The sequence below is a fragment of the Xiphias gladius genome, chromosome 14 (genome assembly GCF_016859285.1).
Source record: "Xiphias gladius isolate SHS-SW01 ecotype Sanya breed wild chromosome 14, ASM1685928v1, whole genome shotgun sequence".
Taxonomy (NCBI): Eukaryota; Metazoa; Chordata; class Actinopteri; order Istiophoriformes; family Xiphiidae; genus Xiphias; species Xiphias gladius.
This window is the reverse complement of record NC_053413.1, coordinates 15234063-15261415: the sequence shown is the minus strand read 5'-3', so window position 1 is coordinate 15261415 and position 27353 is coordinate 15234063. Positions and strand designations below refer to the sequence as shown.

The 27353-nt window shown below is 39.6% G+C and overlaps 3 protein-coding genes across 7 annotated transcripts in view; all 3 read right to left on the bottom strand.

Annotated features, from left to right (window-relative positions):
- arhgap21b (Rho GTPase activating protein 21b) overlaps positions 1–2405 on the bottom strand; it is a 37383-nt gene extending 34978 nt beyond the window's left edge. Inside the window, exons 1-2 of one of the 3 annotated variants that reach the window (XM_040143356.1) lie at positions 2215–2405; positions 543–748 (exon numbers count right to left, since the gene is read on the bottom strand). In XM_040143356.1, coding sequence (XP_039999290.1) covers positions 543–614 — 72 coding nt within the window. In that variant the 5' untranslated portion in view covers positions 615–748; positions 2215–2405. Of the gene's footprint in view, positions 1–542; positions 749–1738; positions 2081–2214 lie in introns of those variants that run through there. The other 2 variants (XM_040143355.1, XM_040143357.1) reach the window with 2 other exon arrangements.
- A 1327-nt stretch (positions 2406–3732) lies between these two features.
- prtfdc1b (phosphoribosyl transferase domain containing 1b) lies at positions 3733–12252 on the bottom strand. 2 transcript variants are annotated; one of them, XM_040143612.1, is made up of 10 exons: positions 12016–12252; positions 11607–11713; positions 10115–10298; positions 9462–9527; positions 6980–6997; positions 5164–5246; positions 5041–5082; positions 4901–4947; positions 4681–4757; positions 3733–4509 (listed from the first exon to the last, which is right to left on the bottom strand). In XM_040143612.1, exons 1-10 carry the CDS (start codon positions 12061–12063, stop codon positions 4462–4464), a joined length of 720 nt encoding a protein of 239 aa, XP_039999546.1. In that variant the 5' UTR covers positions 12064–12252; the 3' UTR covers positions 3733–4461. The 2 variants fall into 2 exon arrangements, with proteins under 2 accessions (XP_039999546.1, XP_039999547.1); XM_040143613.1 differs by lacking the exon at positions 5041–5082 and having other exon boundaries at positions 12016–12247.
- Positions 12253–15101: 2849 nt separating this feature from the next.
- pbx1a (pre-B-cell leukemia homeobox 1a) overlaps positions 15102–27353 on the bottom strand; it is a 47930-nt gene continuing 35678 nt past the window's right edge. Inside the window, exons 3-9 of one of the 2 annotated variants that reach the window (XM_040143611.1) lie at positions 26652–26896; positions 24347–24537; positions 23879–24014; positions 22675–22834; positions 21647–21759; positions 20305–20394; positions 15102–17051 (exon numbers count right to left, since the gene is read on the bottom strand). In XM_040143611.1, the coding sequence (XP_039999545.1) occupies positions 16959–17051; positions 20305–20394; positions 21647–21759; positions 22675–22834; positions 23879–24014; positions 24347–24537; positions 26652–26896 (1028 nt within the window). In that variant the 3' untranslated portion in view covers positions 15102–16958. The remainder of the gene's footprint in view (positions 17052–20304; positions 20395–21646; positions 21760–22674; positions 22835–23878; positions 24015–24346; positions 24538–26651; positions 26897–27353) is intronic. The other variant, XM_040143610.1, reaches the window with a different exon arrangement.

Sequence of the window (27353 nt, the reverse complement as noted above, 5' to 3'; positions counted from 1 at the left end):
GGCGCCAAGCTTTGAGAGGAGCAGATGGTGTCCTGTCTGGTATTACAGGGGTCACAGCTTAAAAATCTAAAAGATGGGGCTCGAATAAACTACCTCAATGCCATTGTCTCTTCCCACTTCCCCCACTGATGAGTTTGATTAAAATTTCAAATCTAATTAAATACTGTTCTGCAACTGAAACCTGTCTTTTGATCTCTTAATCTACAATGATCAATCCTAGCCCTCACAAGAAATAAATAAGAAGCACTCATACCAAACTTGTGAAATAAATCTGATGGCGGTAAGTATCAAAAACCCCAAAATAATGACGCTGTGGTGAGATGAAGGGCAAAACAATCCAACAAAAGCTGTTACAAGCACAAACAGCTGAGCCAAAGTGTCAAACACATTACTCCCCCTCGACACCAAACTGAAAGAGGGGAGACGCTGAAACCAGAGTCAGTTGCCCCCCAAAACTTCTCTCATGATCACCATTTTAAAAATGTAATTCTTCATTTTAACAATAATGTACAAAATCTGATGTTTGATGTGGTTGCGTTTACCTCACAGAAAGAAGATCTTGCTTGCTGTCTCTCATCATCTTCACAAGAATTAACCCAACGTGATGCCATCATTCAACTTCACTTAAAATCCTCTTATTCGTGAATGGCCACATCGAAAATTGCAGCTCCGGCTGGATGAAAGAATTTATATTATATTCCAGTCTTTCCAATTTACACCTCCATTCTTGCTTGAGTTCTTAGTCCATCTGTTTGAGAAAGGGGGGGGGGTGTTATTACAGCATTTTGTTTTGTTTACCTACACAAAGATTTTGAATTAACTGCTCAGACATAGCATCTCACATTGTTCAAGGGTCTGTCAAACAACATGAATCAATACCTCAGTTGTTTAAGGTACATAATAGTAGACCATCCGTGCTTAATTTTGGACAATCAACATTATGTAACAGGTCTTAATCTAACGCTATTTTCTACCTGGTGTTTTCTTTAAAAAGTTTTACACTCAGATAATGGGAAACAAGGTGACTTTGAGTAATAATACATAAAACACAGTTTGACGAAATGTGAGCACAACTTAGTTGCTCACTGTTACAAAAGTACTCCAAGCAAAATGTCCACATACCTGAGTAAGTTTTTAAGACATACTGAAGACATTGCTGTGACACACCACATCATTATTACTCACGCAACAACAATTTGGGCTTGTTGTCATCAGCTTGAAGCACAACAACGTGGATAGTCAACACTGCATAATGAATGACCAGCAACAAGTGAACTACAGACGGGAGGCAGGGCAAGATACATGTCCGTCACAACTGAAATTAAGTTATAACAAAGCTTTAGAACCGGAGTTATACAGTACAACTCACTTAAGTTTACTATACTGTTTGTGTTTCAATAATAAAGCCACCGGTTTTGTGACTTAGGAGGGAGAATTTAAATTTCTCTTGTTTGAGATCGATGGTCAACTGAGGCACGAACAGAGCGTGTCGAGCTGTTGTTCTCCACCGACCAACAAAAGTAGTTTTTTCTTTCTCATTTTTAATAAAACACCAGAACAAAAAAGGTCGAACGGGCGACATGAGATGGTGTAGACAATTTCCACATTGTATACTTTGTGAACGCCGCCTGTAAAGCGTGTAAAGTAAGAAAAAGCAACAACCAAACCAACTGCCGCAACAGGCTGCTAGCGCCGCGGTTAGCATCCATGCTAACGGCTGGAGTTTAAACAAAGTTACCTGTGTAGTTGAGAAGCGTCATTACAGGCGGGCAACGGCGGCGACGGTTGTCCATAAAAGCGAGTAGACAAAGTAAAAACATAGCGTGGAAGCTCCAAGATAATCATGCGTTGTCATAATTTAGTATATTTTGAGTACGAACGGCTTCTCGATGATTACTCCGCTCCCTCTCCGGGGTGGCGCATGGTGCAGTTTCGTAGCTGGAATTTTTTGCTTCCAGCGTTCCCGACGCTCTGGGAGTCCACCTTCGGGCAACAGGACACTCTCAGCCAATCAGAAACGGCGTTGTATTTGACGGGACCAATCAGGGGCGAGTTTACAAAAAGTCTCCGCTGCCCTGGTATAAGGTGGCGTTTTTTAACCGTTCCAACGGAGCTCAGCAAGTCAAGATTACAGAGTCACTTTAAGGAGGACAAAGTACAAGTAACACAGACACACTGGGTCAGATTTTCAGTTACGGCTTATCACAATCTTACCCGCTTTCATCTCACATCCACAACGAGGCTGAACTAGGGGTCACATGTCCTGGTTCAAAGTGAGGTCGAGCAGGGCTGGCATGTGGATGGCAGTGGACGAGGAATGTGAGTTCACACATACCACACGGGATATAATCTTTGCTCTCGTCGTGCTGCAATTATACACTACCCAAAGCAAATACTTCAAATTAAATGCTTAACGCTGACACACCTGTACTACACACGCAGTCTGAAACAGATTGTAGCAGCAGACCTAAATAAGTGCCGAGACTCTCAGGGCCCGGACAAATGTCCCTTTTATTCCACTCCAACATAAGGGGCCACCTGTTCTTCGGATCGGCAGCTTTTGTTGCAGAGGTCAGTGTAGGGAGGAGACTTTCACAAGGCTGCCCTGTCCAGCCAGTTCTACTTCCAGTGGCTCTACTGTGGATATAAGACTGGAAAAATCAGCAATGCAACCACTGTACTTTTTTTGTACAATTTTGAGATACTTGTACTGTACTTTAGTGTTTCCATTTTTGCTACTTCGTAGCTATAGTTAATTTTTCTTTGCAGGTTCAGATTTCAAAAGCAAAACATTTGATCAGCTTATAAAATATGTATTATTAAAAACTAAACTACCTAATACTAAAAGTAGTTGAAATTAGCCCCACCTAAACAGCTACAACAGTAAAATTGTACTTACACAGTATCAATAATACCAATCCAATAATATGTAATAATATAGAATTCGCAGGGACCAATTTTCTGCATATGTTATGATTTTTATGCTTTAAGTTACTTCTGTACTTTTAATCAAGTACAATTTTAAATGCAGTATTTTTACTTGTAATGTTCTTACAGTGTGGTATTGCTATGTTACTCCTTTTCCTATAGGGAGTATTCCTATAGCTAAATTATGTTAAAAGTTCATAGAGTCAAGTCACTGTGATTCCCAGCAGACTTCAGAGCAAAAACAGTTTTGCTTTTATGGAACTGCGTGTTCCCCGCTTAAAATCAAGGAGTCATATGTCAGGTGTGCAAGAAGAGCACAGTAGCTCAACATAACTAACTCTTTTGTTCCTTTTACTAATTCATTTGCACTTAACTTTTTTTTTAACAATCATAACCTGATCTTTCAGGATCCGGCTTTGGCATCAAAATCAGATAGACGCAATCACAAACCAGTAAACAAAAGTTTTGGGGTTTTGAGGGACAATTAAGGAGACTATGGAGGACTCAGTTCTCAGCAGCATCATCAATACAAAATCCCAGCAGTGTAATACAATAAAACATGTATTACATAAAAAGAAATGATTAAAAAAACACCATTCAACATGATGCGTCGGTGATTGAGCACCTCCCTTGTATATCATAAGCCTGAGAGCAACATGTGAGGTACACCATGTTTTTCTATCTTGTGAGCGCCACAAAGAAACCACTTTAAACAAATTTTATGAAAATCTGAAAATGCATTTTGTGAGTCAATTGAGTGTGTGAGGATAATGCATTGACAGATAACAATTATAAAAGACATAGAAATGTTAAAAATTCTTTACTGTATGTAAAATTAAAAAAGGAATTGATCAGAGTAACCTACTACACCTCAAATACTGAAAAAACAAAAAGAGGTAGTTAACGCACTTAGTGTTTAGAGATCTACTTTGTTTCCCCCTGAGCATCAAAGTTGACAACAGGAGAACTACCTAATGAAAGATCAGGTGAGAAAAGTACAATTCTATCACTAATTTCCTAATAAAAAAAAAAACTCCCTTTCACTTTAAAAGAAGGTGACATTGAGTTTTCTCTGTTGCCTCATCACACACTGACCTAAAAAAGTCTATCACATTCATACAAGTCATGATTATCTCTTTACATTGCATACAAAAAGAAGTAAGACTGAGATGGCATTTGCATTAGGAAAAAAACACACTAAGGCATACAGCAGCAGTTCCATAGCATTAAACATTTTACATGTGAATCGGTGTTGTAAACCTAAAAAATTGAAGTTGCAAATTTAAAACATGGTAACACATGTACTTGCTTTTCTAAAAAAAAAAAATAAAAAGATTAAAAAAATGAAATCAGTTAAATGTCATCGCCTAAAACTGATAAACATTTCAGAAAAGGAATGTTATAACTAAACAGGGATGCTTGAGATCAAATGTCACAATAGCAGCTGTTAAGTGTATGGCATTTCAAGGAAAATGTTCAGGCTTGCTGTGAGAAGACATCTGTGGGACAGTTGCCTCTTTTGCAGTCTTCTCTTTAAATCTTATATTTCATCTTCCCACTTTCGCTGATCACACAGATATGCTAAAAATTGAGAAAAATCAACAGTCAAAATGGAGAATAATACAAAAATATGATACAAAAAAATTCTTTATTTGATGCATGTATGACAGTCAGTACTCTCAGACACTCATTGTCAGGTCTTCCTCTAAAATAGAGTCACTGTTGTCTAAAATCAAAAAGGCACTGACTCACACTGAGGTCTCTAAAATACTCATTGTAGTCTAAGGCATATCCAACCACAAAACGATTGGGTATCTCAAAGCCGACATCTGAAATCCAAGACAAAGATCAACATTAATGGTAAGTATTTCCATAGCCCACTGACTCTCTGACTAACAAGCTGCAACAATTGTTTTAAACGTGAAAGAACTACTGACTCATAAACAAGTAAAAGGGTTGGTCAAGTACATACAGTCAGGAAGACATGCTGAGTTGTGAGGCACTCTCTTCACAAGCAATCTGGGGAAAATAAAAGCCAACATTATTATGTGATATCCATTCCTACCTGTTGTGTTGTGTTAAGGGGCAGAATTCATTTTAAAACAGCAGCACCTGAAACCTGCGTCACTTATTCTCCCTTTCTCTCCGTCTAGACTGGAACGTGGGAATTGAGTGATTCACAAAGCAGAATAACTGGGTTGGTTTTGTTTTGATGTCTTAATGGCCATAACCTACCCTGCTACTTTGATCATTTTGGGCCTGAAGGCTTCAACATGTTTCAGGAGAGTTTTCATTGTCTTTCCGGTGCCTACAATGGCCTGTAATGGAAAGACAGAAAAACTGGAATTAGAAAAGAGAATGCCATGCCAAAATGGGGACAAAAAAAGAGATTAATCTCACACTGGAGTACAAGTGAAAAGGAAGAAGTTGGTCACACTGTACTGGTATTACATAACTGTTTATGAGCATCAAAAAAAAAAAAAAAAATTCCACTGAAAAAGGGAATTTAGAACCAATATGCGATGTTTTGCACAAAATGCCTCTGACTTCTTGCATTGGGGAGAGGGAAATGTAGTGATGGAATGAAACCACAGAAGTATGCTGTGTCATCTTTGTCATGTAGATGTAGGTCAACATGCCCTACATATAGAATGGATTGTCCTTACACACTTAGACTCAACATTTTTTACTAGTGAATGGATATGAACAGTGTAAAAATAGGTTTTATTTTTCCTTTCATTTTCAGTTTTGTTCCAATGAATTTCTTTGCCTTATTTAGAAAACCTTAAGTTACCTGTGTTTGAAAGATATTTAACAAATACACTTCCCTTATACGGTCACCATTTTAGAACCAGCCATAACCATTTCAGTATAAATATGCTCTAGCCTATGTTGCTCTGAAATATTGTTGCTTTCCAAACTATTGACTGTCAATTTATATTTTTAATAAAGCTTTTTTTACATTCCCTATGAAGAAAAAAGGTTTTTTTTTTTTTAAAAAGCACCCCGAATCTGATGTGTAGTTCTTGCCACTCCAACTGTAGATAAGCTAAATACTTCCATCCCCAAAAAAAAAAAGCTGATTAAGTATTATTTCGGAGTTGTGTCTCTATCACTTGATGAACTTAAGTCTATTCGCACTCTATTTAAGCTCTGTTTTGGTTTCTTGAGAGAAATATCTGGCTCTTTGGCGACTAGCTAGTCGCTGCTGTTTGGTGCTGGACAGGTAGTGCACAGTCGGTTTATCAGAGCTTTTTGGCTGAAAGCAGCCGCCTGCTGCTGCCAAGAATCACGCGGTGCGAGTAAACCAAAACAGTGACGTTGCAGTCCATAAAACCAAAACAATGAGCTGAAAGATGCTCCATAGCACTGAGTGGATCTGAACCACAGAGTCGAGTGATAATTATCTATGGGTTCATTACTTTCAGCAACCACTTTAACATTATACACAGTAATTGTTAATATAAACGTTTTAAATCAGCTACTATCCAATCCTTGGTAAAAGACACTTGTCATACTGGATAAAGTATTGAAGAAAACACAGTACTCTTAAAGAGGGCTCATTTGAAAATATTACAATAAAGAAATTTCCATTTTTTATCGCAATAGTAGCTGAAGTCAACGAATGACTGCAGGGATGCATTCACAGATGTTTGATCACTGACTAATGACTGCAGTTTAAAATGTTAAATTATGCAATATCTACATACAGTAAGTAATTGTTACTGAATTACCAATTTCCTTTCCTGTAAATGTCCTTTTTTCCCCCAGTGCACCATTTAGTCCCACTACAGGACTAAATTATTGTGCTAACCAACAAAGTTTATGATTATGTTGTAAAAAAAAAAAAAACAGCTCTCTTATTTCCCAAATATAGGTCAGCCAATTAAAAAGTTTCCTATTGTTGAACTCAGGTCTCGTAGAAGCGAAAAAAAAAACAACAAAACTTTAAATGGCTCCTCTTGACCTGGATAGCCAACCTCGGTAAGAAATACAATAGGCCCATTTGGTGAAGAGGAAAAATGGAAAAGCAAAAACATGTTTGACTCACCTCCACAATCAGCACGTTCTAATGAGAGTATGTTGGAGAGCGAGGAAGGGGGAGAAGGAAACAATTATTTTTGGTCAGAAGCAGATAAAGTTACAGTGTCTTCTGATCAACTACACATTCATTTCAAGATAAAGTGCACATACAAATGTAAAAAAGCTACGTAGTTTATGATCTGAACAGCAACAAATTATAAATTTCAAGTAAAAAATAAAAGCGACAAAAGATTTTTGAATAAAGATAAACGTGCTGCAAGCTTTGTGTTGTACCGCAACAGTGAAGTAAATGAAAAATAAATGAACATCTATTAGCATCTCACTTCAGAGATATGTAACTGGAGGAGTGTTGAAACATAGGCTATCAACTGAGCCATACCCAACCACAATTATTAAAGCAAGAGCTATATCAGCAAGGCTTTTTATTACATTTTATGATATCAGTGATTACACAAGGAAATAAACACAGCCGACTGGAAATCAGTGTTCCTTCAGTCCGGCGCTGAATGTCACACTGAAATAGCTGAAATTCTGCAAATGTTTATCGAATCAACTGGAGACAACTGGGCACTATTTATACGAGGAGTCACAATCTAAGCTACACTTCAGCTTAGATGGGTCAAGATAAAAAACTTTAACTGCCATGTAACTGTAAGAAGTTCACTCTACTTTTAGAACAAAGAATTCATTCAAGCATGTAGTATACTTTGTTTATGCCTCATTATTCATACACATTTATTTAGAGTGCAGTAAACCCAGGAGAACTATAAAAGAATGAGCTATAAATTTGAGTCCAAGAAAGGGGAAGCTACTGTCTGTCGACTACACTTTAGGGAGGCAAAGGGGAAACATGAACTACGTAATATATTCCCTGTCACACAATTAGTTCTCTCCTTTTAGCAAAACATTACAGAATTCAGCTACAAACAGGCGACTAAATTTAGTTGTACGTCACAGGGAGCTCAGGGATTTCACAAGCACACTTAAAATACTGAGAGCAAAGCAGCTGGCAATGACTCAAGCTTACTACCTCATATCCTATTCATGTTCCAGGCATCTATGCCACGCCTGGCTACAGGGCGTATGAGTGTGTGAGTGTGTGTGAGAAAGGGAGAGACTGAGTGCTCAAATCAGCTGATTTATATTACCTAGAAATACACTCACTGACTTATGACCCCTGTAGTAGTGGCTGAGTTATTCATCCCTGCGCGCACACACGTAAACACATGCAGATATACAAAAAAGATGCACACTCGGGAAACAAGCTGCAGATATGCACACTTTAACAGTAGCACTTTTGCATAAGATCTTAAAGTCTAAATTATCTGAAGACAAACATGGACAAAAACTACACATCCCATCTACTGTGAAATTGTGCACCCCAGGTATACGTGACAGCTGTGAAACAATTCATTGATTAATTCAGGATAATGCTGTTGTTTTAAATGCTGTTGTATAAGTACAAATAAAAAACTTACCACCTAACTATTCTGAAACATACATTTTTGATCATTTTAAAGAGCAACTCATTAATCGATAAACTAAGCAGCAAATTAATCAATTACAAAAATAATCTTTAGTTGCAGCCCCACTGTTTTGGACCTCATGTTCTGCAGACCTTGCACTTCACTTTCAAAAGAGACAGACAGTCTTTTTTTGTTTTTTTGACTCCTCAATGCAAAGCAAAGTCTGCTTTCTACTCCTTGTCACAGTGTACATGTCTGAGTTGTTAGAGGTTTAGTCAGAGTTACTTTCTCTTCCTCATCTGACTAATTTTTATTGGCCTAAAGAGGTAAAACACAGTATTTCACAAGCAAGGACTGGCAAAAAGTCTTTAAAAAGATCACTTTGTGTAACAGAATTTTGTTGTTCTTATTTCCAACACCTTCTGTTCATCCGTTGACCTCTGAGCATCACTGGTCTATACTGTCTTGCTAAAACTCTTTTTAAATAGTATACACTCACACTCCATCAGAGCTGGGTAATAGCCAGCACCTACACACAAACACACCCGTTTCCGTTCAGTGAGGTACTGATTTCGATTACATGATAAAAGGACAAGCAGATGAACAGTGAGCCTGTAACTAGACCGCTGTCATCCTCCTGATCTGCTCTGATTGCAACTCGGTATATCCTCCCATTAACGCAGATTTTACATTTCGCCTCCACTGAGATAAAATGGAAGGAGCCTTAAAACAATTGCATTATAACATTTGGTATCTGATCACCGCTGGGTTTGTCAGAGACTGCCATCTTTGATCTCTACGGAAGCACTGAACCATTTCCTCAGGATGGAGAGGGAGACGGCAGATTACAGAGGACGGCTGCCCTCTTGTGGCAGCCATCAATCAGTGCCCACCATCTCTTTTGCCATGTGTTTGCGTGTGTGTGCTTCATTGTAATGGAGCCCCTGATGCTGTTTTATTGGACTAAGATGCTTTTCTTATTAAAAGAGCTGTTTCCAATGATGTAGATAAGAAGAATATTACCTTTCCAGTTAAAGAAGACAAGTCCTCTGCTCCTAGTATGTGAAGATCCTCTGTCGACTGGTCATTCTGTGAAAATAATGATCCAAGAGAAACATGTTTTTCTTCCTTAATGTTTTGATGTGTTAGACCTATTTGCAATAATAACAGAATACAAATTATGGAAATGTGGACATATTCCCAATTTAAAAGAAGTGTTTCTTACTTTGACACAATGTTGGTTAAAAAGGTAAAGCACATTATTTGATGCGACCAGATTATTTTGCCTTTCCCTAACATTTTTCATAAAGACTGCCACATTTGAGGACAGGAATCATCTCAAAACTTGAAACTATTTCAGGTCAAAGTGTATTTCATAGCACAAGACAATCACATTCTATCATGAGTAGACTCATTTCAAAGTCTGTGGTATTTTTCTCCTCTGCCGTGGCTGCGGCGGCCACATGAAAACAGCACATTCAAGGCAAAGTTACACAAAGATACAACTGTCATAATGTTGTGCAAAATATAACTCACACATCTTCTGACTAAGTCATGGGACTCATCATGACTGATAATCTTAAGCATGAAGGGTGCCTCTCCATTCGCGCACACGTCACCTAAGTCAAGCGGTCAGCGTCTGAGTGCTTTCTGTGTAGCAGTGGGCAGAGGCTCACCAGGTAGCTCTTGAGACGGATGAAGTGGACCCTCATGGGGATTGTACGATTGGAGTTGCGGCTAAGAGCCTTGATCCTGTCCACCAGGTCGGCACAGAACTGGTAGCCTCCTTTAAGTACGCACAGCACCACAATGTCGTGGTCCCCCAAATCGTCCATGATGTTTCGAGCGAGACGCTCTGTCCTGTACACAGCGTGAAAAGTGAATTTCCTCTTCAACACAAAAGGAAAGCTGTGGTCTGTCTGTCCGGGACAATAAATGATGTTTCTAACCCCCATCTTTTCACTCCTGCTTGTTGTGTTTCTGCTTGTACATAAGATAGTATGATATCTCAAAAACATAAACAAATTTCAGTGAAGGTTGGTGGAAGGGTGGGTCATAGGCTAAAGAACAAGTGAACAGTTTTAAGCGCTACTTCAGGACATTTTAAACTTTTTTTTTTTCCTTCCTAGACATGGCATCTTTACTTTGCTACAATTTGGTGTAGCTGTAAAATCACCTAACTACAGCCGGGCAAAATTCAACTTTCAACAGAATAATATTGTCATATTAATGTCCTGTGTTAGGCCAATGAATGATTCTGAGTAGACCAGCAACAATTAATCAAGTGAGAGAAAATTAATCAACAACTTTTCTCATAACTGAATCATCATTTTAGTCTTTTCTAAAGATGATTTTCTGCTCATCTTTGTCAGAGAAGACGTTTTAAGATGTGACTTTGGGATGTAGGTAAATATACAAGGCATTTTCCACTATTTTCTGACAATCCATAGTCAAAACAACTAATCGAGAAAGAAAATAATTGTTAGTTGCAGGCCTTTTTCTGAGCATTGCTAAATAAGATATTTGTTTTTCTTGTTTTACATGTGGGAAGATTTATCTCTCATGTTATGCATAACAGTAAAACGCAGTTCATTGAATTGGACTTTGATGTGATTATATGTGACTCTGAAAACATCTGCCATATCATGACAGGTCACTACTGAAAGAAATTTCAGTGTTATCCCCAAGCCCTATGCTGCACTCGACTGAATGCCAATATTGCCTCTCACTGTGTAATTTGATGGAGATAATGACTGATACAGATTCACACAAAATTTTCCAGAACTTTTCTGCTATAAAAATTGCATTCATTATAGGGGGTTGTGTGGCACAGCACTCTCATTCTGTTTTATTATGGTCCCGTTTGTGAGTTATTGTTTATTTGGTGGGTTTTGTTTCAGCTTTACAATAATCATTTCACAGAAGACAGACCAAAACCCAGTCTTTCGGGGTGTTATACCACACCATGGAGACTAGAATACACGATAGGCCTATCCCCCAAATTTTTCCCAGAATCTCTCGGATCTGCCAAAAAACCACGCACACTTCTGGGGAATCGCAGCAGAAAAAAAAAATAAGCATGGAAGCTCACACTGAGTTTGTTAGGCAGCAGGCTTCATAAGGCTACACCCAAATCCAGGTCCCCCTTAGTTAAGTTTGGTGTTGTACCTGTCCATAATCACGCCGTGCGGAATGAAGACACAGTCTAAATCTCCGGAGTAGTGAGCTGGGTAGCTGAAGAGCTCTAGACTGTAGCCTGGCCAGTCATCGCTAATCTGGGAGGGAAAAGACAAACGCAAACATTATGTCGCACCATGTTACGCCATCGTTGTTGATCGCACACAAGCGCTACAACGCCGGACACGAGTTCACTACTAGGCGGCGAGGTCCGTGGCTGCACCGAACAGCCCGAGAGACACATGGGACTCTGAAAGGAAACGCATCTGCAGGGTGCGCAGAGTTGTCTGACTGCGCCGCAGCCCCAGACTGTGCGTCCACCCGGCGGGTCAACTTTTTTTTTTTTTCCTCCGCGCTGTCGGGACACAACGACGCAGCACTTGTCCTCTTATTTAATTACCACAATCCCGCCGCTTCCTCCGTAGGATTGGACGGCAACTTCTGCCATGTTGTTTTCCGCCGACACGCGCAGGGGGGAGAGGAGGAAAAAAAAAGGGCTCTTGTCTCAGGAAAGAGGTGGTGGAGGCTTCCACAAGGGGTTAGGCACCGCGAGGAGAGAGGAGGAGGAGGAGGAGGAGGAGGAGGAGCATCGTGCTGAAGGAATGTTCCCTGTGACCACCGGACAGTTTGAACCCTTCCTTGTGTTGGGTCATGCTACACCGCTGCCGCCGGGGGCGCTCTAACATAACACTTACATGCCACCTTGCCCCCCCCCGTCCTCCACTATTTCCCTCTGAAAATATAGTGGAGTAGAAGTAAAGAGTTACAGTAACATACTCAACAAAGTAACTCAATGCTGGACAGCTCTTGAATGATCAGATGTTTATACAAAGACACCACTCAGCTATCACTTTTTCCCTGAAAAGACAGGAACATACGCAGAAATGTGAGAATGAGAATGATCTGCAACATGAACTCACTCTCTCTCTCTCTCACACACACACACACACACACACACACACACACACACACACACACACACACAGAGAGAGAGAGAGAGAAGGAGAATAAGAAAGAAATAAAGAGAGAGAGATCAGCAAGAAATGCAAGCGGAAGACCCCGGGGACATAGCAAACGTTTCTAGAGTTGTGCAAGGGAAACTGCAAACTCAAAATAAATGAAGAGCAGAATACTAGGAGAACAGTTTCAGTTCTGTGTCAATGAAAGTGATTGTTTGCCCACTGCAATCACAACACTCCCAGTAGGCAATAACTGAACCCACACCTTCCACTTTAATTTTCACACCACCTTTATCACCTGGATAATTTGAAGGTTTTTTTCACAAATGTGTTAACATCGCCATCTTGTGGAGAGAGAAGGACACCTCTGTACACTGCTTTTGTTCTAATCAGGTCATTTTGCTCCTGATACAATGTGATGTTCCTATATTTTTGACTCACAGACCCTCTTGAACATTCTCAAACATTGTCCCATCTTGTCTTGCAAAACAAGAGGACAAAAAAAAAAAGAAAAAAAAAAGACTTGCAGGCCTGTGATTTAAGAGACCTAGATGCCACACCCAGTCTCGCATGCACAACATAATCTGTGTCTGTGTGACAGTGTGTGAATGAGTGAATTCTGGATGAACCACCCAGGGACTCGTGTGGTCAGTTAGTCCGGCAGCAGCAGCAGGGTCTGGGCTGTTGTGTCACTGCACATTAGAGCAGTCTGCTGTGCTCTGTTAAGAAGGGGAGACAAGGTGTCTGGGCCACCCACCCGTGCTCTTCCACGGCAGCTGTAATTATAAACAGTGGTACAATGACAGCTGGGGAGGCAGATGTCAACAGCAACATTAGATTTCAATCGGCCTGCACAGTGCCATCACCTCAGAGGAATGAGGAAGTGTTATAACTGCACTGGGTGATTTTGTTTTTTTTCCCCCGAAAGCAGTTATTCTCTGTGCAACTTGTTTCAAAAGATGTTTTTGTTTCACATGATAACGCAGAAGGCTTGATGCTGGGATAATCACTGAGCAATGCTGCACAAACCAGAAGATGTTTTCAGATGAAGTCTAGTCAGATTGTTTTTGATGCCCTCTCTGTTGGTGAGAGCAGGCTGGCTCCTTCGCTGCCCTCGGGGTGCAGGGGAGCAGTCTGGCTTTGGCATTTCACACTCACTCAACAGTCAGGGCCTGTGACCGTCCGCAGACTTTACCGCCAACTGCTCCCTTATACCCTCACTCCTGTTGTTTGTCCAATTATGAATATTCAGTTGCTATGAAAGTAATTCTGTCAGACATGCAACTGTCTAGCCAGATAATGTCAATGGTATCGTTTGCAGTATTTGAGGGGAGGGTCTAACAAGGACATGGCCATTCTTCTCCTTCTCCATCAGATTTTGATATTTGTAAAAAAAAAAAAAAAAAAAAAGCTAAAACCAAGTGAAAGAAAACCTAAATAAACTGAGTAGTTCTTTCGTTCTTTTTTCCTTTGTGTATGCCTCTGTACCATAGATCTCCATCGTTGGCCAAAACCTATTAAAAACCCATCAGTGGGCCACACTACTGCACTGGGTGACATGTTCCTTCATTACCAGGAATATGGACACTGTAGTTTATCTTGAATCAATCCCACATACACCATCCTGCTGCCAGAAATTCTCACAAGAACATGTGTATTCATCCACAACAAGGCCCCCAAAAAAAGAACTATTTACGCTTGTTTGAGCAATGTTTAATAAAAACTTCTTTAAAAACTGCTATTTTAGAATTTTTTTTTTTTTTTTTTAAGAAATGCAACTTTATATTTGTGAACAGTTTTTTAAAGATTTCCATTGTCAGCAGGAAAATTGTCTTGGGTCTGAGAGCCACAGACAGAGTAAGAAAGTCTGTAAGTGTTGAGAGACAGACTAACACATTCTTTATTGGGTCTTCTCATGGGATTTTTTAACAGTGATATTAATAAGAAATATCACCTACCTTATCTTGTAATTAAAATTCATAAGTGGGGATATACTATATCACTATGGTCATGTGTTGCTGCATGTATTGCTTTATAAAACATATTCAGAATGTAAAAAAAAAAAACCAGCCTCAGTTTCAGATAGGGGTGGTTTTGAGTAGATTTAATTAGTAGTAAAAGAAAAAAAAATGAAAAAAAACAAGTCAACAAAAAAATGGACTTACACTGTTTTAAATGCATTTCTTTCTTTTTCCTCTCTTCAAGTGATAGCGATGTTGCAAAAGACATGTCCTTTCAATGTTACCTAAGCCTGATTTTAACATAGTGGGCATGCATGTGTCTTTGTGAGTGTTTGTCTGAGTGCATATGCACTAGTACGCTGGACAGGAGCCATTGTGGAAGGGAGGAACACGCACAGCCATAAAAGGGGGATGTCTGCTGGCAGTCAGTAACCTTGGTTGACTTTCAGTTATCACTACAGTGACTGCCACCGATGTGTTTGTGTGATGGTGAGTCTTTGCGCTCTCGTAAACTCCACAATAAAAAAACTGCTGATGTATGGTTTTGCTGTATTACATATCATTTTTAATGTGTTGAAAACCCTTTCCAACAAAGCAAGTCAAGCACAATGGTGCACATAAACACATGTTGAAAGTTCATGAGCTAATTCACGAGAATAGGAAAGCAAAAAGTAATAGCCTACATTAAGCATAACAGTAAAAAAAAAAAAAAAAATACAAAAAAATACAAAAAAACCAAATAGGCCACACAACATAAAAAGTGTCTATAAACAAGGTTAGACTGCTCAGCAAACACATTATTTGACATAATGACTTGTCCCTTCTTTAGTGCTTAATGGTTAACATTTACAATCTTCATAAATGTTTGATACTGAAAAAAAATCAGTCTGATAGTACTGAGACAAGCATGAATTCAAATGTCTACATTTGTTTTGGTGTCAATTCTAGGGTTACTAAAGCAGTACCAGCAGAATAATATATTGATTTATATGTAAATAAACGCCCCGAAGAGGACACAATTCAACAAAATGTGGAACGTAACATTATCTTTACATCAAAGTGTCCTCAGCTGAGCAGCAGTTCAGGTGCATCCAGATGCTTCTGTCATGGCGACGATCGGTGGTTCCATGCTACAAGCATCTCTGGACCTGTGCTGTAGATTCAGGAGCGAGGATCCACTGTGTAAGCACGTAAAACTCTATTAACATAATGACTTCCCTGTTTAAGTGGATTGTGGTTCATGTACTGAAAAACAAACTCAGTTACAGATGTCCTTGACAAACTTTCTTTTGTGTAGAAAGTAATTCTTCTTCTCATATTTCTTTCAATGGGACATTATTATTCCCTTGGTTATAGCACCAGAGCTAAATGACAGAAGATGGTGATTTAAATGAACAGAAAAAGAAATAATGCTGTATACACGTGATGAACTAATATATTAAAACTGGCTTCGTGTTGACACACTTTTCTTGACAGTTTTGTTTTGGTTACATCAGCATTTTGGCATCGTCAAAAACTTTTTTCTGCAGTGTTGAAGTTGGAAAACAATTTTAAAGATATCATGAAGGACTTAAGTAAATTAAAAACAGAGAAAGACAAAATTTCTGTTTTCCTCATTGTGTCAGAGAATTCTGCAATTCGGTGACCGTCACTCTACCAATATGCTGCAGAACCAAAACCAACAGGGTGTAAAATCATTTGTTTTAAGTTGATACATCCTCCGTTTTAATGAATGATGTCAAGCTTGTCCGATTTGATGACAAGTATTTATTTATTGTTTTACAGATAACATACTTCACAGGGTTACCTTAGAGGTAAAATCTCCTGACAGGACTCTATTTTGACTCGTCGGAGACAGAGGGGAAGATGAACATACTTTTATCAAGCACACATTGTAAACAACTGAGCAATATTTAAGTCTAAATGGCGTACCATAGAATAGGTGAGAGACAACAAAATGTAAGTAAGAAGATGTGCCTCTTGCTTGCAAAGACAAAAGTTTCATTTTTACAAAACAAATAATGGTCACTGACATTTTTTCTCCTTTTTTTAGTGGCTGAGAGGTAGAATGAAGTATTTTTCAGTTAGAACCAATGTTTTGATTTTCATTACTTTATCATATCATTTCATCATAATGAGTGAAAACATTACGAGTGAATAAGTAACCCCAGCCCTCTGAATATAATGTGAAATCTGTACAAATGTCTCCATTGTTCGCAGTATTGTTTTGATTTTTATTGTGAAACTTTTTGTTTGTATCCCAAATGTCCAACATTATTAGCAGAGGAAATATTATTCATTTTTTTAGTTAGGATTTCACAGTAACTCTCCAAACTGTGAGACAGTGAATTCCTTTATTTAATACTGTGAATAGCAAGGTCAGTCCATGTTTTTTTGTGGATGAGGTGTAGAGATGGATATATTCAGTTGGAAGTATCCGAATGGACACTTCCGGGTCCTTCTGTGGGCGATGTCACTGACGAAGGAGTCGGAGCATCTTGCCAGCCACCATTTGTCTGTGGAGATAAGACGGCAAGTAGTTAGCTTAATGGTAACACAGTGTACGGTCTGATACAAAATGCACATAGAAGTATCTTTAACAATAAGGCATTGTTACTATTTCATATATTTTCTTATTGTCAGCAAATCCCATGAAAAGACCAAATCAAACAATGAAAGTGTTTGATTTGCAGCCAAAGCCAAATATATAGCTTATTCCTCTGTGCCAGAGACCTCCACTGTTGTCCAAAAAAAACATTAAAAATACATAGTTGAGCCAGACTATTCCTTCATTATGATGAAAATGGGCACTGTAGTTTATTTTGAAGCAATCCCACATTCACTCTCCTGCTGCTGTAAATACTCACCAGAGCACCAAATGTGTGTCAGTCACAAAAATGAAAGAGTGAAATTAGTCGCCAACAAGGAAGAGGTTCAACATTTTGGGAAATACACACGCAGCTAGGAGGTGTTTAGCTTAGCATAAAGACAGCTAGCCTAGCTCTGTCCAAAATTCAAAGAAATCTACCTACCAGCACCCCTAAAACTCACTAATTAACATGTTATATCACGTTTGTTTAATACAAACAAAAACCTCATGGTGATGATAAGACTCCAAGAAGTCACTATGCCTGGCCGAAAAATAATCAATCACATAGCCCCTGTCAAACCTTGCCGTTTTTGTGTGGATAAAACAAAGAAGATATTAGTGACTTTGGCAAATTATTTGCCAAAATGTCAAACTATTCCTTTAAAATTAACTAGAGGGGATATGCTGTATTACTATGATCATGCACTGCTGCACGTATTTCTTTTTTAAAATTATTCAGAATGTTGCAAAATAGCTTCAAATTCAGATCGGGGTCAGACTAAGGGTTTCGAGTAGGTATATTCAGCCCTTAAAGTAAAATGAGACTACATAAAGCCTAAATTCAGATGCAAATATCACGTACAACAGCTACTCTAAAAGTCAACAATAAAAACTGACAAAACGCTCTTTTTTATGAGACCGTTAATTAAAAAATATGCTTGCACCCCTTTCCTCATCTCTCCCTCCAAACGGCTGACACAATGTGAGGTAAACAGGGGAGATGAAACACAGAATACGCAGACCATTCGTATATCTCAGAATATACCCCTGGGATGGTTGATAAAAGAATAAATGATCACAATAAAAAATAGCTCTTTAAAATGGAAGCCTTCTCAAATCATGATAAAAGGTTGACTAAAGACCATTAAGGACATTAATTGCAATTTCCACGCTATTAGTGAGAGCTGGGAACGTGCTTTGGCAGCCTCTTATTTCCAAACCCTGTTATTTCGCGTAAAGACTGTCTGTCATCTTATTCTTATTCAAACATTTCTGTGTCTGAGAGAAGCAACACCCACCAGCAATTTGAGGGGTGTAATTGCTGTTCAGTGATAAAGAAGGAGAGGTGAACCAGGAGAGTTCAGTCACTAGATCTTAGAAAGAAAAAATATCATCTGGGCTCAATGAATACAAGCAGCAACACTTAGTTCACAACTCCTTGCAATTTGTAGTTAAAGTGTGTTATTATCATAAAAGCAATATATGGTACAGTAGCTGCAAAGTCCGAATCACAACAGCAAATAGGAAAACACAATGACATTAACTTCTACCGGAAAAGGTAGAATTAATGTTGTGTTTTCTGCTTTGTGGTTGTGGTTTCTCTTTTGCCTTTGTGTTTTTGATTTGTTGTTGTGGTTTCCCATTTGTCGTTGTGATTTGCACCTCACAGTGACCACAATAAGAGCCTCATATCATCATCAACAATACCCTCTACAGTTGTTTTTGTTGTTAGTTTTATTGTTTATATTAAAATTGAAACTCCAAGAGTAAGTATTTCTACTCGGGCTGGATGATGAAGCCTAAAATCTATTTCACAGTAAACTGTCGCACTTATTTGTAGAACAATAAGTGCTATAATAAGTATTTTTGAACACATCACTGACTGACATTATAATTTCTCACTGTGACTAATTTCTAATATTTTTACCACTTAGAGACCTGGAGCTAACTGTGGGCTGAATGACTGGCTATATCACTGGTTGTCGTAGCTATTTTTAGTTTCATTATATGAATTCAGACAATTTATTACTGAAAAGTTGAAGTTTAACGGTAAAAAAGAATAAGTAGGAAACTCATTAGCCTCGTTTTTACCGCTCTCTCGTGTATTACTATTACAATTGAGTCCTCAAAGACTCTTCTAACCATCTGAATGAAAACATATTCTCTTTGAATTTTTTAGTAACTAGTATAATATTGTGGTAATTTTGCATGAAAATATATGTACATGAGACAGGAGAGGCAAACTGGTACTAGAGATTTGTAATTGATTTATAATGTTGGTAATTAAATAATTTTTGTTTACTGGCTAGCCCACATTCCTACTAACACTTAGTTTGGAGTTTAGTCTTAGTTTTTGCACATTTCATAAAAATATTTTGTCTGCTTTCATTACTCCCCCTATCTAACACACCAGCACAGTTTATTGAAAACCTATTTCCAGTTGAGCCTGTTGCATGTTGTAGCCGGCTTGATGCATTCGTTCTTATTTTAGCACAAGGGATATTGCAGGCTTGGCTGTCAGTGTCGCTGTTCCTGTGGATGAATGATCTGACCAATGTGCTTGGACTGTTAGCCCAAAGCCCCGCTCTTTCTGTCCCTGTGACTGTCGTATTGATTCTGTTCAGCCCTGCGCAGCCTGTCGCTATGGATCTACGTGCTAACACACTGCCTCCAGTGTTGCCTGTCCCACCCTGCCCAGCCCAGCCCAGCAAGGAGACCTAAAAAACTGGGCCAGCCTTTGACAGGCTAGGTAAAGAGCTATTTCAAAGAATTAGCAACTGGGAAGTTTTTTTGTGAAGCCAGTCTTGATGGGGACAAGAGGTATGACTTGTCCTATAGTGCCAATGTGAGAGCAGCATTGGGAGGGAGGATGACACCTGTGTCCTTGCTCCTGTCGACTGCAGGTGCCTCGCTAACGCTAATATCTTCCGACAGACTAGGAGCGTGTCCAGCTACTCAGCCTGGTAGCTGCCTCATTGCCTGCCACCTAGGGCGCGACTGGAGCAGGGGGGCAACTGGCTGGACAACAGCCCAACCCCGGCATTTCTGCTAAGTGGCATCCCAGTGTGCATATAGAATGACACAATATTATACAAATCCTGAAACCAGGGAATCATTGCAAAATAAGATGGCAAAGAAAACATTGAGAAGGACAGAAGGAGATTGTTTACAGGTCTTACGTTGATGCCCTGTGGACTGTACATCTGGCTGGCTGCGAGGCTGTCACTGTATCCTCCGGTCTGGCTGATAACATGGCGAAGGGTATCCACCTGGAACAGCGGGGACACACAGACAAAAGGCCCGGTCAGACAAAAGCTCTGGATAACAAAGACAGCCATGCACAAAGGAAAGGTCAGTCTGATAGTAAAAGGGTACCATAAACAAGAAAAGGTTACAAACAGCCAATCAGAATGATTTGGCTGCTCCTACAAGCTTGATAACAGACACTGCAAAAGGACAAAAATACAAGAAAAACAACGAAAACTAATTATGAATGTATTTGTAGTTGTAGTGAAATAATACATCAAAATCAGGCATTACGCACAACGCTGTGCATCTTATTTTCCTAAATGTAGCTGTAGTCTACTGACGATGTGACACTGGAGCAAATGCTCTGATGACGCTTCACATCGAAACACGTTTACCTGTCACGGCTGCCAATGGAAATATGGTGTAACTGAGGTCACATCTTAAAATTATTTAGTCATAAAAGTTTTTATTTGAATACAGCCATTGCCAATGCTCTTCATGGATTAACTGTAAGCTGCTGTGCAGCTGTTGGCAGAGCAGCCAGCCAGGTGATGCAGGAAAAGACACCATATGGATTACACAACAAATCTGACCACTCTACTCAAGAGGCCTATTGAGACAAAGTTTTACTTTCTCTTTTCTTTTTTGCATTCTTAATTGTACACCCTTGCAAGTAAGTCCATTGTGACATGATCAGAAAGATAACCTTTTTAAAGGAACATGAGTTTCAATAATTTAAGGCCAACCCTGAAGACCCCTTTACTTCCCATAGTGTTCACCTCTTTTGCATATTCATGAAGGACCGGAAGCATTTGGAGAGCTGATCTGAATGGGAAAGGGGGGATGGAAAGATAAAGAAATAATGCCGAAAGCACGAAAATGAAATGAAAATATAACTGCGGGTGGTGATTCCTTGATCTATTGCGAGAGTTATAACACTCAGAAACACTGTGTTGGTCATTGCTGTCCACTGGGGCAAGGTCAGGGAGCTACAGTGCACCAGTGGCTATGTGAACTCTTGTCAGGAGTGCTGACGAGTGTTGCACCGTTTCCAAAACTGTCTGCAGTCGTCTGCTCAACTGTGGGTTGACAATGGCTTCTACATTAATGTAAAGCTTCAGGCTAAGTGTAACCTCTCTTTCACTGTGTAGGGCAAGTTATTGTTTGCGTCTGTACTCACAGACTGGTCAGCAGTTGAACAAAATCATAAGTGATCTCAAGAGTTTGCGAGGTTTTAGTCATGTCAGACACTAAACTTAGAGAGGCGCCTACCTGGGATTGTATGTTGGCCCCAACCTGCCCCCCTTGGTACGAGTCCCCATTGAGGGACTGCACACTCATGAACAAGTCTCCGGAGTTTGACATGTTAAAAGAGCCAGCAGAACCTGAGAATACATAGAGGCAGAGGAGAAGAAAGAGAGCAAGAGAACAGGACAAAGAAAAGAGAAGAGAGAGAGAAAAGTAACAGAAAGGGACAGAAAAGGAGTTAAAATGATCATGCATAAGCAAAAGTGCATTAAGTGGGTTAGTTTGGGAGGGTGACAGGCATCGTGAAAAAGGCTTTTTCTACAAACATGCACACTACAGATGCAGTAGGTGCACGTTCAAATATCACTGAACCATAATTTAAAAGAAAAAAAAACTACAAGAATCACAAGACAGAAAATCATCATAAAATTGTTTAAGTCCAGTTAAAATAAGGTTTATGGGTTATATTGTTGTTAAACGTCTGGGCTGCTAGTGTTTCATTAAGGAAGTAATAATTGATCTGCAGGAAGACCCAAAGAATCGTCTTCGTCCTTTAATGGACCCCAGCTCCCCAGATGTAAAGAGACCATCGCGTAACTTGATTTCAACACCCGGTTCTAATTCAATACAGTGGCAAAGTCTCTATATGACAAAAGACTCCACTTGCCCTCCGAGCAGCTTAATGACATGCACGAGGTCAACCGGACAAGAGGCAGGAAAAATTAACGTCCACAGGACCAAGAGGTCAATAACAGAGAGAAAGAAAATGAGTGAGAGAAACAAACAGCAAAGGCCGAGATGAATGAGAAAAAAATGGAACAAGAAGAAGCAAGAAAGCCATACCATATTACTAGGTTGGTTAAGGAGAAGAAGGGCCTTCTGTTAGTATAAATGAAACAGCACCAGAGACTGAATTCTTGAGTTGCAGCTCAGGTATGAGAACATTATTGTGCTCTATGTTGTGGTTCTACCTGTTCCGGTAAGACATTCTTTACTGATTCTTCTATGTATAGAGCTTCTGGTGATGTCCCCTAATGTTTTTTAAAGCTTACCTGCTGAATTGGGAGTTGATGGGGAGTTTGCCTGACTGCCGTGGGCAGACACACTGGTTGCATTGACCGCAGTCCTCGCTGCATACATGTTGGCCTCTTCTTGGAACTTGCCGATGTTTTTCTTGTATCGGATTCTCTTGTTCCCAAACCAGTTTGATACCTGTCAAGATATCAGTGGCAAGATACAGTAACTGAATTATAATGAATTAAGCTGATACAGATGCAAGGACACCAACAAAAGACAAACTTTAGGAATACATTTTGATTACACTTTTCTTGGAGTATGAAGTATCAACACCCAGCCTGTAGCCCCAGCTTTTGTGACTGCAAATACCCGTATTTTGTACGTCCACACAGACATGCCTATCAAACTTTGCATCATTGCAGTCTGAAAACACACCTACTGCACATGCTATTATTAGTTTTTGGTATCTGCTACGCGAATTTGGCTGTGTAAAAATGCATTATTGGACTTGTTGTATAATATTCCTGATGTTCAAAGCCCAAAAATCCAATGATTTGCTCAAGTAACAGTGTCTTTGAGTTGAGATTTTTGGTCACTCAAAACTGCGACCAAAAATGTTTTCTTTTGCTCATCAGTCTATTTGGAGGTCACTCCAATATGCCTATTGTACTCTACATGTTTTTATCTGTTTCCTCTCTGGTTATTCCTGGGAGACTACACTGTATGTGAATTGCTGTTTGAACTGAACCCATAATCAAAATGAAGCATCCATAATAATTTTAAAGAGTAAGGATTCAAACTTTTCAAAAAATAAGACATCAGGTTGTGTAAACTAACTTGTATTACATAAATACATAAATACATACACCTAAGGCATATAACAAGATTTAATATCAAATGATTATAAGAGCTATAATTAAGTTACTTGTATGCATAGTATTAACTTGTTCATTGTTAATAAAACCTTGCATCAACTGACGCTCAAAAGCTACTGTCAGGTATGCTGGCCAGATATTAACCATCACCACAGCAATGTTCAACCCTAAAACTCACTACTACCCGGTACAGTGTTTAGATAGCCTTACTTGTAAAACCCAGCTGATACTCCATTAATGTTTAGATACTATTACCAACTCAAATTAAATCAAATGTAAGATCCTACCAGGCCTTGGTTGAGAGGCTAATTTATTTATTTATTTTTATTATTTACGACCTTCGAGCTTTGTTTATTCTTGTTACCTGTGACACTGTGATGCCGCATTTCTTGGCCAGTTCTTCTTTGGCCTCCTCGCTGGGGTAGGGGTTACTGAGATGGGAGTAAAAGTACTCGTTCAGGATCTCTGTCGCCTGTTTGTTGAAGTTCCTCCTCTTTCGTCTGGACAGAACGTAGCAAGGAAAAGGACACAACAGAAATGAATAAAATATACTTCGTAAACAAATAAATGTAATTCATTTCTCTCTTCCTTTAATCAGGATAGCTTAGTTTGACTGAACAGTGCTTAAAATCTGGTGAAATGATATAAGAAGAAAATAAACACAGAGAGAGAAAATAAACCAAAAAAAATGTAATTGGATCTGTCTGACCAATGGCAACAAAAATGAAAATAAGGAAGAACTTTAAATGAAAACAGAGAACACTTTGGAGCAGAATGTATTAAAACAGAAGGATTGGTTTTGTTGCACCCAGTCACATGGACACACACAGACCTGGCATCGAGAAAGCGTGAGCGCAGGATCATGACGGCCTCGCAGGTGCTCTGCTTCAGCTGCATCTGGATGGAGCTGAACTTGCGGTGGATGATGCTGACCATGCGCTCGATCTCCTTGGGCGAGATGGGTCGTGTTCGAGACTGCTCCCGCAGCAGGTTCATCACATGGGTGGTGAACTCATTGCACGCCTGGATGCACAGACAGACAGGATTCATAAAAAGAATAACTATCACAGAGGCTCGACAGATTCAGACAGAACAAAAGGATGAAATTGGATTCTGGAGAGGCTGCACCTTCTCTGGTAGGTCTTGGCCTTGTAGCAGCAGTAATGACAGTATAACAGCAGCAGTGTTAGAGGTAATAAGAATAGTCTAAATTAAAGCAGCAGACGCAGCGCGATGTTTCACGCCAAACAAATGTGGCAGTGGAGTCATGCAGTGGAGGCAGTGAGACTCGCAGTGCTGTGAATATTAAAAAGACTTCTCTTCAATAGAAGAGAAAATGTGACAAGTGAAGAGAAATTTAAAATGACAGCAGGCTTTCAGTCCCGTTCATGTTCAAGAGGTTTAAACTGTCTCCCTCTCTTTTCACTCCATCTTTCAGTCTACCTCGTTCTCTCCCTGTCTGAATCAGTCACTGGATATGACTGCATTCAGAGTCAAGGTGTCTGTTGCTTGTCAACACCAGGGTTACGTCAGTCAAAGTGATGCACCGAGCAGCCGTTCTGCTTGCACACACACGCCAGACACTACTCACTCATACGCGCGTGAGGTGTACGTAGCGTGGTGACACAAAAATGCTCAGGTGTATATTGAACGTGACAGTTAGTGATGACTAGCCTTCCTCAGAGAAAAGATGACAAACCCAGAACGTTTTGACTTCCGAGGGAATGACAAGAAGTTGCAGTTTTTGGAAAAGAACTGGTGTGTGAGTGATATAATGGCTGCTTGCTCGCTGAAGATCTCTGAAAGCTTGGCTTGTTAAGAGTTTGCCTGTGAGAGCTGATCTGAAGAGTATTATACTTGGTGAAAAAATATCTCAGCCATCCTTTATACCAGCTTATTCCTATATGCCACAATGCCTGGCAGTTATGGTGTAAAACACAATATTCACTCTCACATTCACATGTATGGACAATTTAAAGTCTTTAATCCACCTCAGCTGCATGTATTTCTTTGACCATAAAAGAAAAACAATTAAAGGAAAATACGTAAACTTTGTACAGAAAGGACACAAGCCACGTCTCAATTCCTCATTATTTCCACTGCATTTATTCTTTTTTTTGTATCTAATTGGAAAAAAAAATGCCATTCCATGCTCTATTTCATAAGGAGAGGTCAGAGTTTGGGGTCAGCTATTGAACATTGTCCCTGGAAGTGAATCTCCAAATCTACAGTGTATTATAAGATATGGCGTCCTCATCAGGACCACTAAAAGAGTTTGTGTAACCAAGCAACCAAGCCACGTTTGCGCATGTCAAAACTTCATATAAACTATAATCTTAAGACATAAATCAATTATACTCGTTGAAACCTTTGCCTCTACCCGTATTCACCAACAGTCAAGATAATGATCAACATTTTCAGCTGCTTTGACCACTTAAATAAACAGAAAATCCAAGCTACACAATTGATTGGATTTGGCACCTGACCAGACTCCATCAGTCAGAGGCCGTGGACCAGAGAGAACACTGATATGAACTTTCTGTACTGAAACAGAGAATAAATAAACCAATGCCTAGAGGTCGAAGCGCCACCCATGGACTGCAAGGTCCCTGGCCTGAGACCTTTGTTGCATGTCTTTTCCCCAACTTTCTCTACTATAATTTCACTACTGTCATTTCACTACTGTATCTTCTAATGAAGGCATAACAATGCCCTAAAGTTCTTTAATGAAGTATACCATTGCTCCAAAGGGGGCGAGTCAACTCACTGAGGTGCGGTACTACAGAAGATCCCATTGAGTCTGGACTGAGAAAAGAACATAACACTGTCTTGCTTACGGATACAATAACAGGGCAGATGCTTCCAATAGTAGGGACCTGAAGGTTTTCCAAGTGATAAAAAGGCTCCCTGGTAGTTTTATCACCTTACTGGCAGGATTTTATGGCAGGCTGAATTTTTACCAATGCATTTTGGTATTCACTAATAAAATAAAAATATACTTCAAATAAAATGATAAAATAAATATCTCTTACAAGAGTAGGAAGTGAGCTAAATAATGAGATTATTTAGCTATGATATACTGTAGCTGAGAAAATGCTGGTGGAGAGCCAATGTTACAACAATATTCCTCCTCCCACCTGTTCATACTTCTCCAGCTCCGTGTGGTAAATTTGTCGGATCTGAGACAGCTTGGCCCGGTAGTCAGAGTGTTCTGCTGAGTTGTCGGCACCGACGCCACCAGTGGCTGCTGCGGCGGCGGCTGCGGCTGCCGACCCGCCACCTTTCTCTGGCCCGGCCACGCCCTCCGCCAGCAGCATGTTGTCCAGTCGCATTAGCTGGGGATCTGGAGGCTCCTCCTCCTGGGCGCCTCGGATACTGAGCACTGTGGACGACAGGAGGAGATGACATCAATATAATGGTACTGAACAGTCTAATTTTGGTTCTTAATGATTCACTTTTTTAAGGTGACCCAAGTTACTGAATAACAAGGCAGAGGAATTTATCAATGACTGAAAGAGAGCCTTTACTATTTTTTCTGCTCCAGCCTACCAAAGTGAACTCCCTGAAATATGGCCGTCGTTTTAATAGTGCAAATCTGTGCCATAAAAACCTGCAGCCTCACAGAGGCTGGCAGCTAAGGAAGACCATAAAACTATCATTTCATCGATTCTGACTATCATTTCATGTGAAAAAAATTAACACAACCTTCCACCACAGTTCATGTTTCATTGCTCTCCTTATGCTCAGACTATGTTTAGTTTCTGGCTGATGGCTTTATTATCTTGTCAGATGTTTCCTAGAAAGCAAACCAGTGACACAAGTGTGACACAGTATTTTAA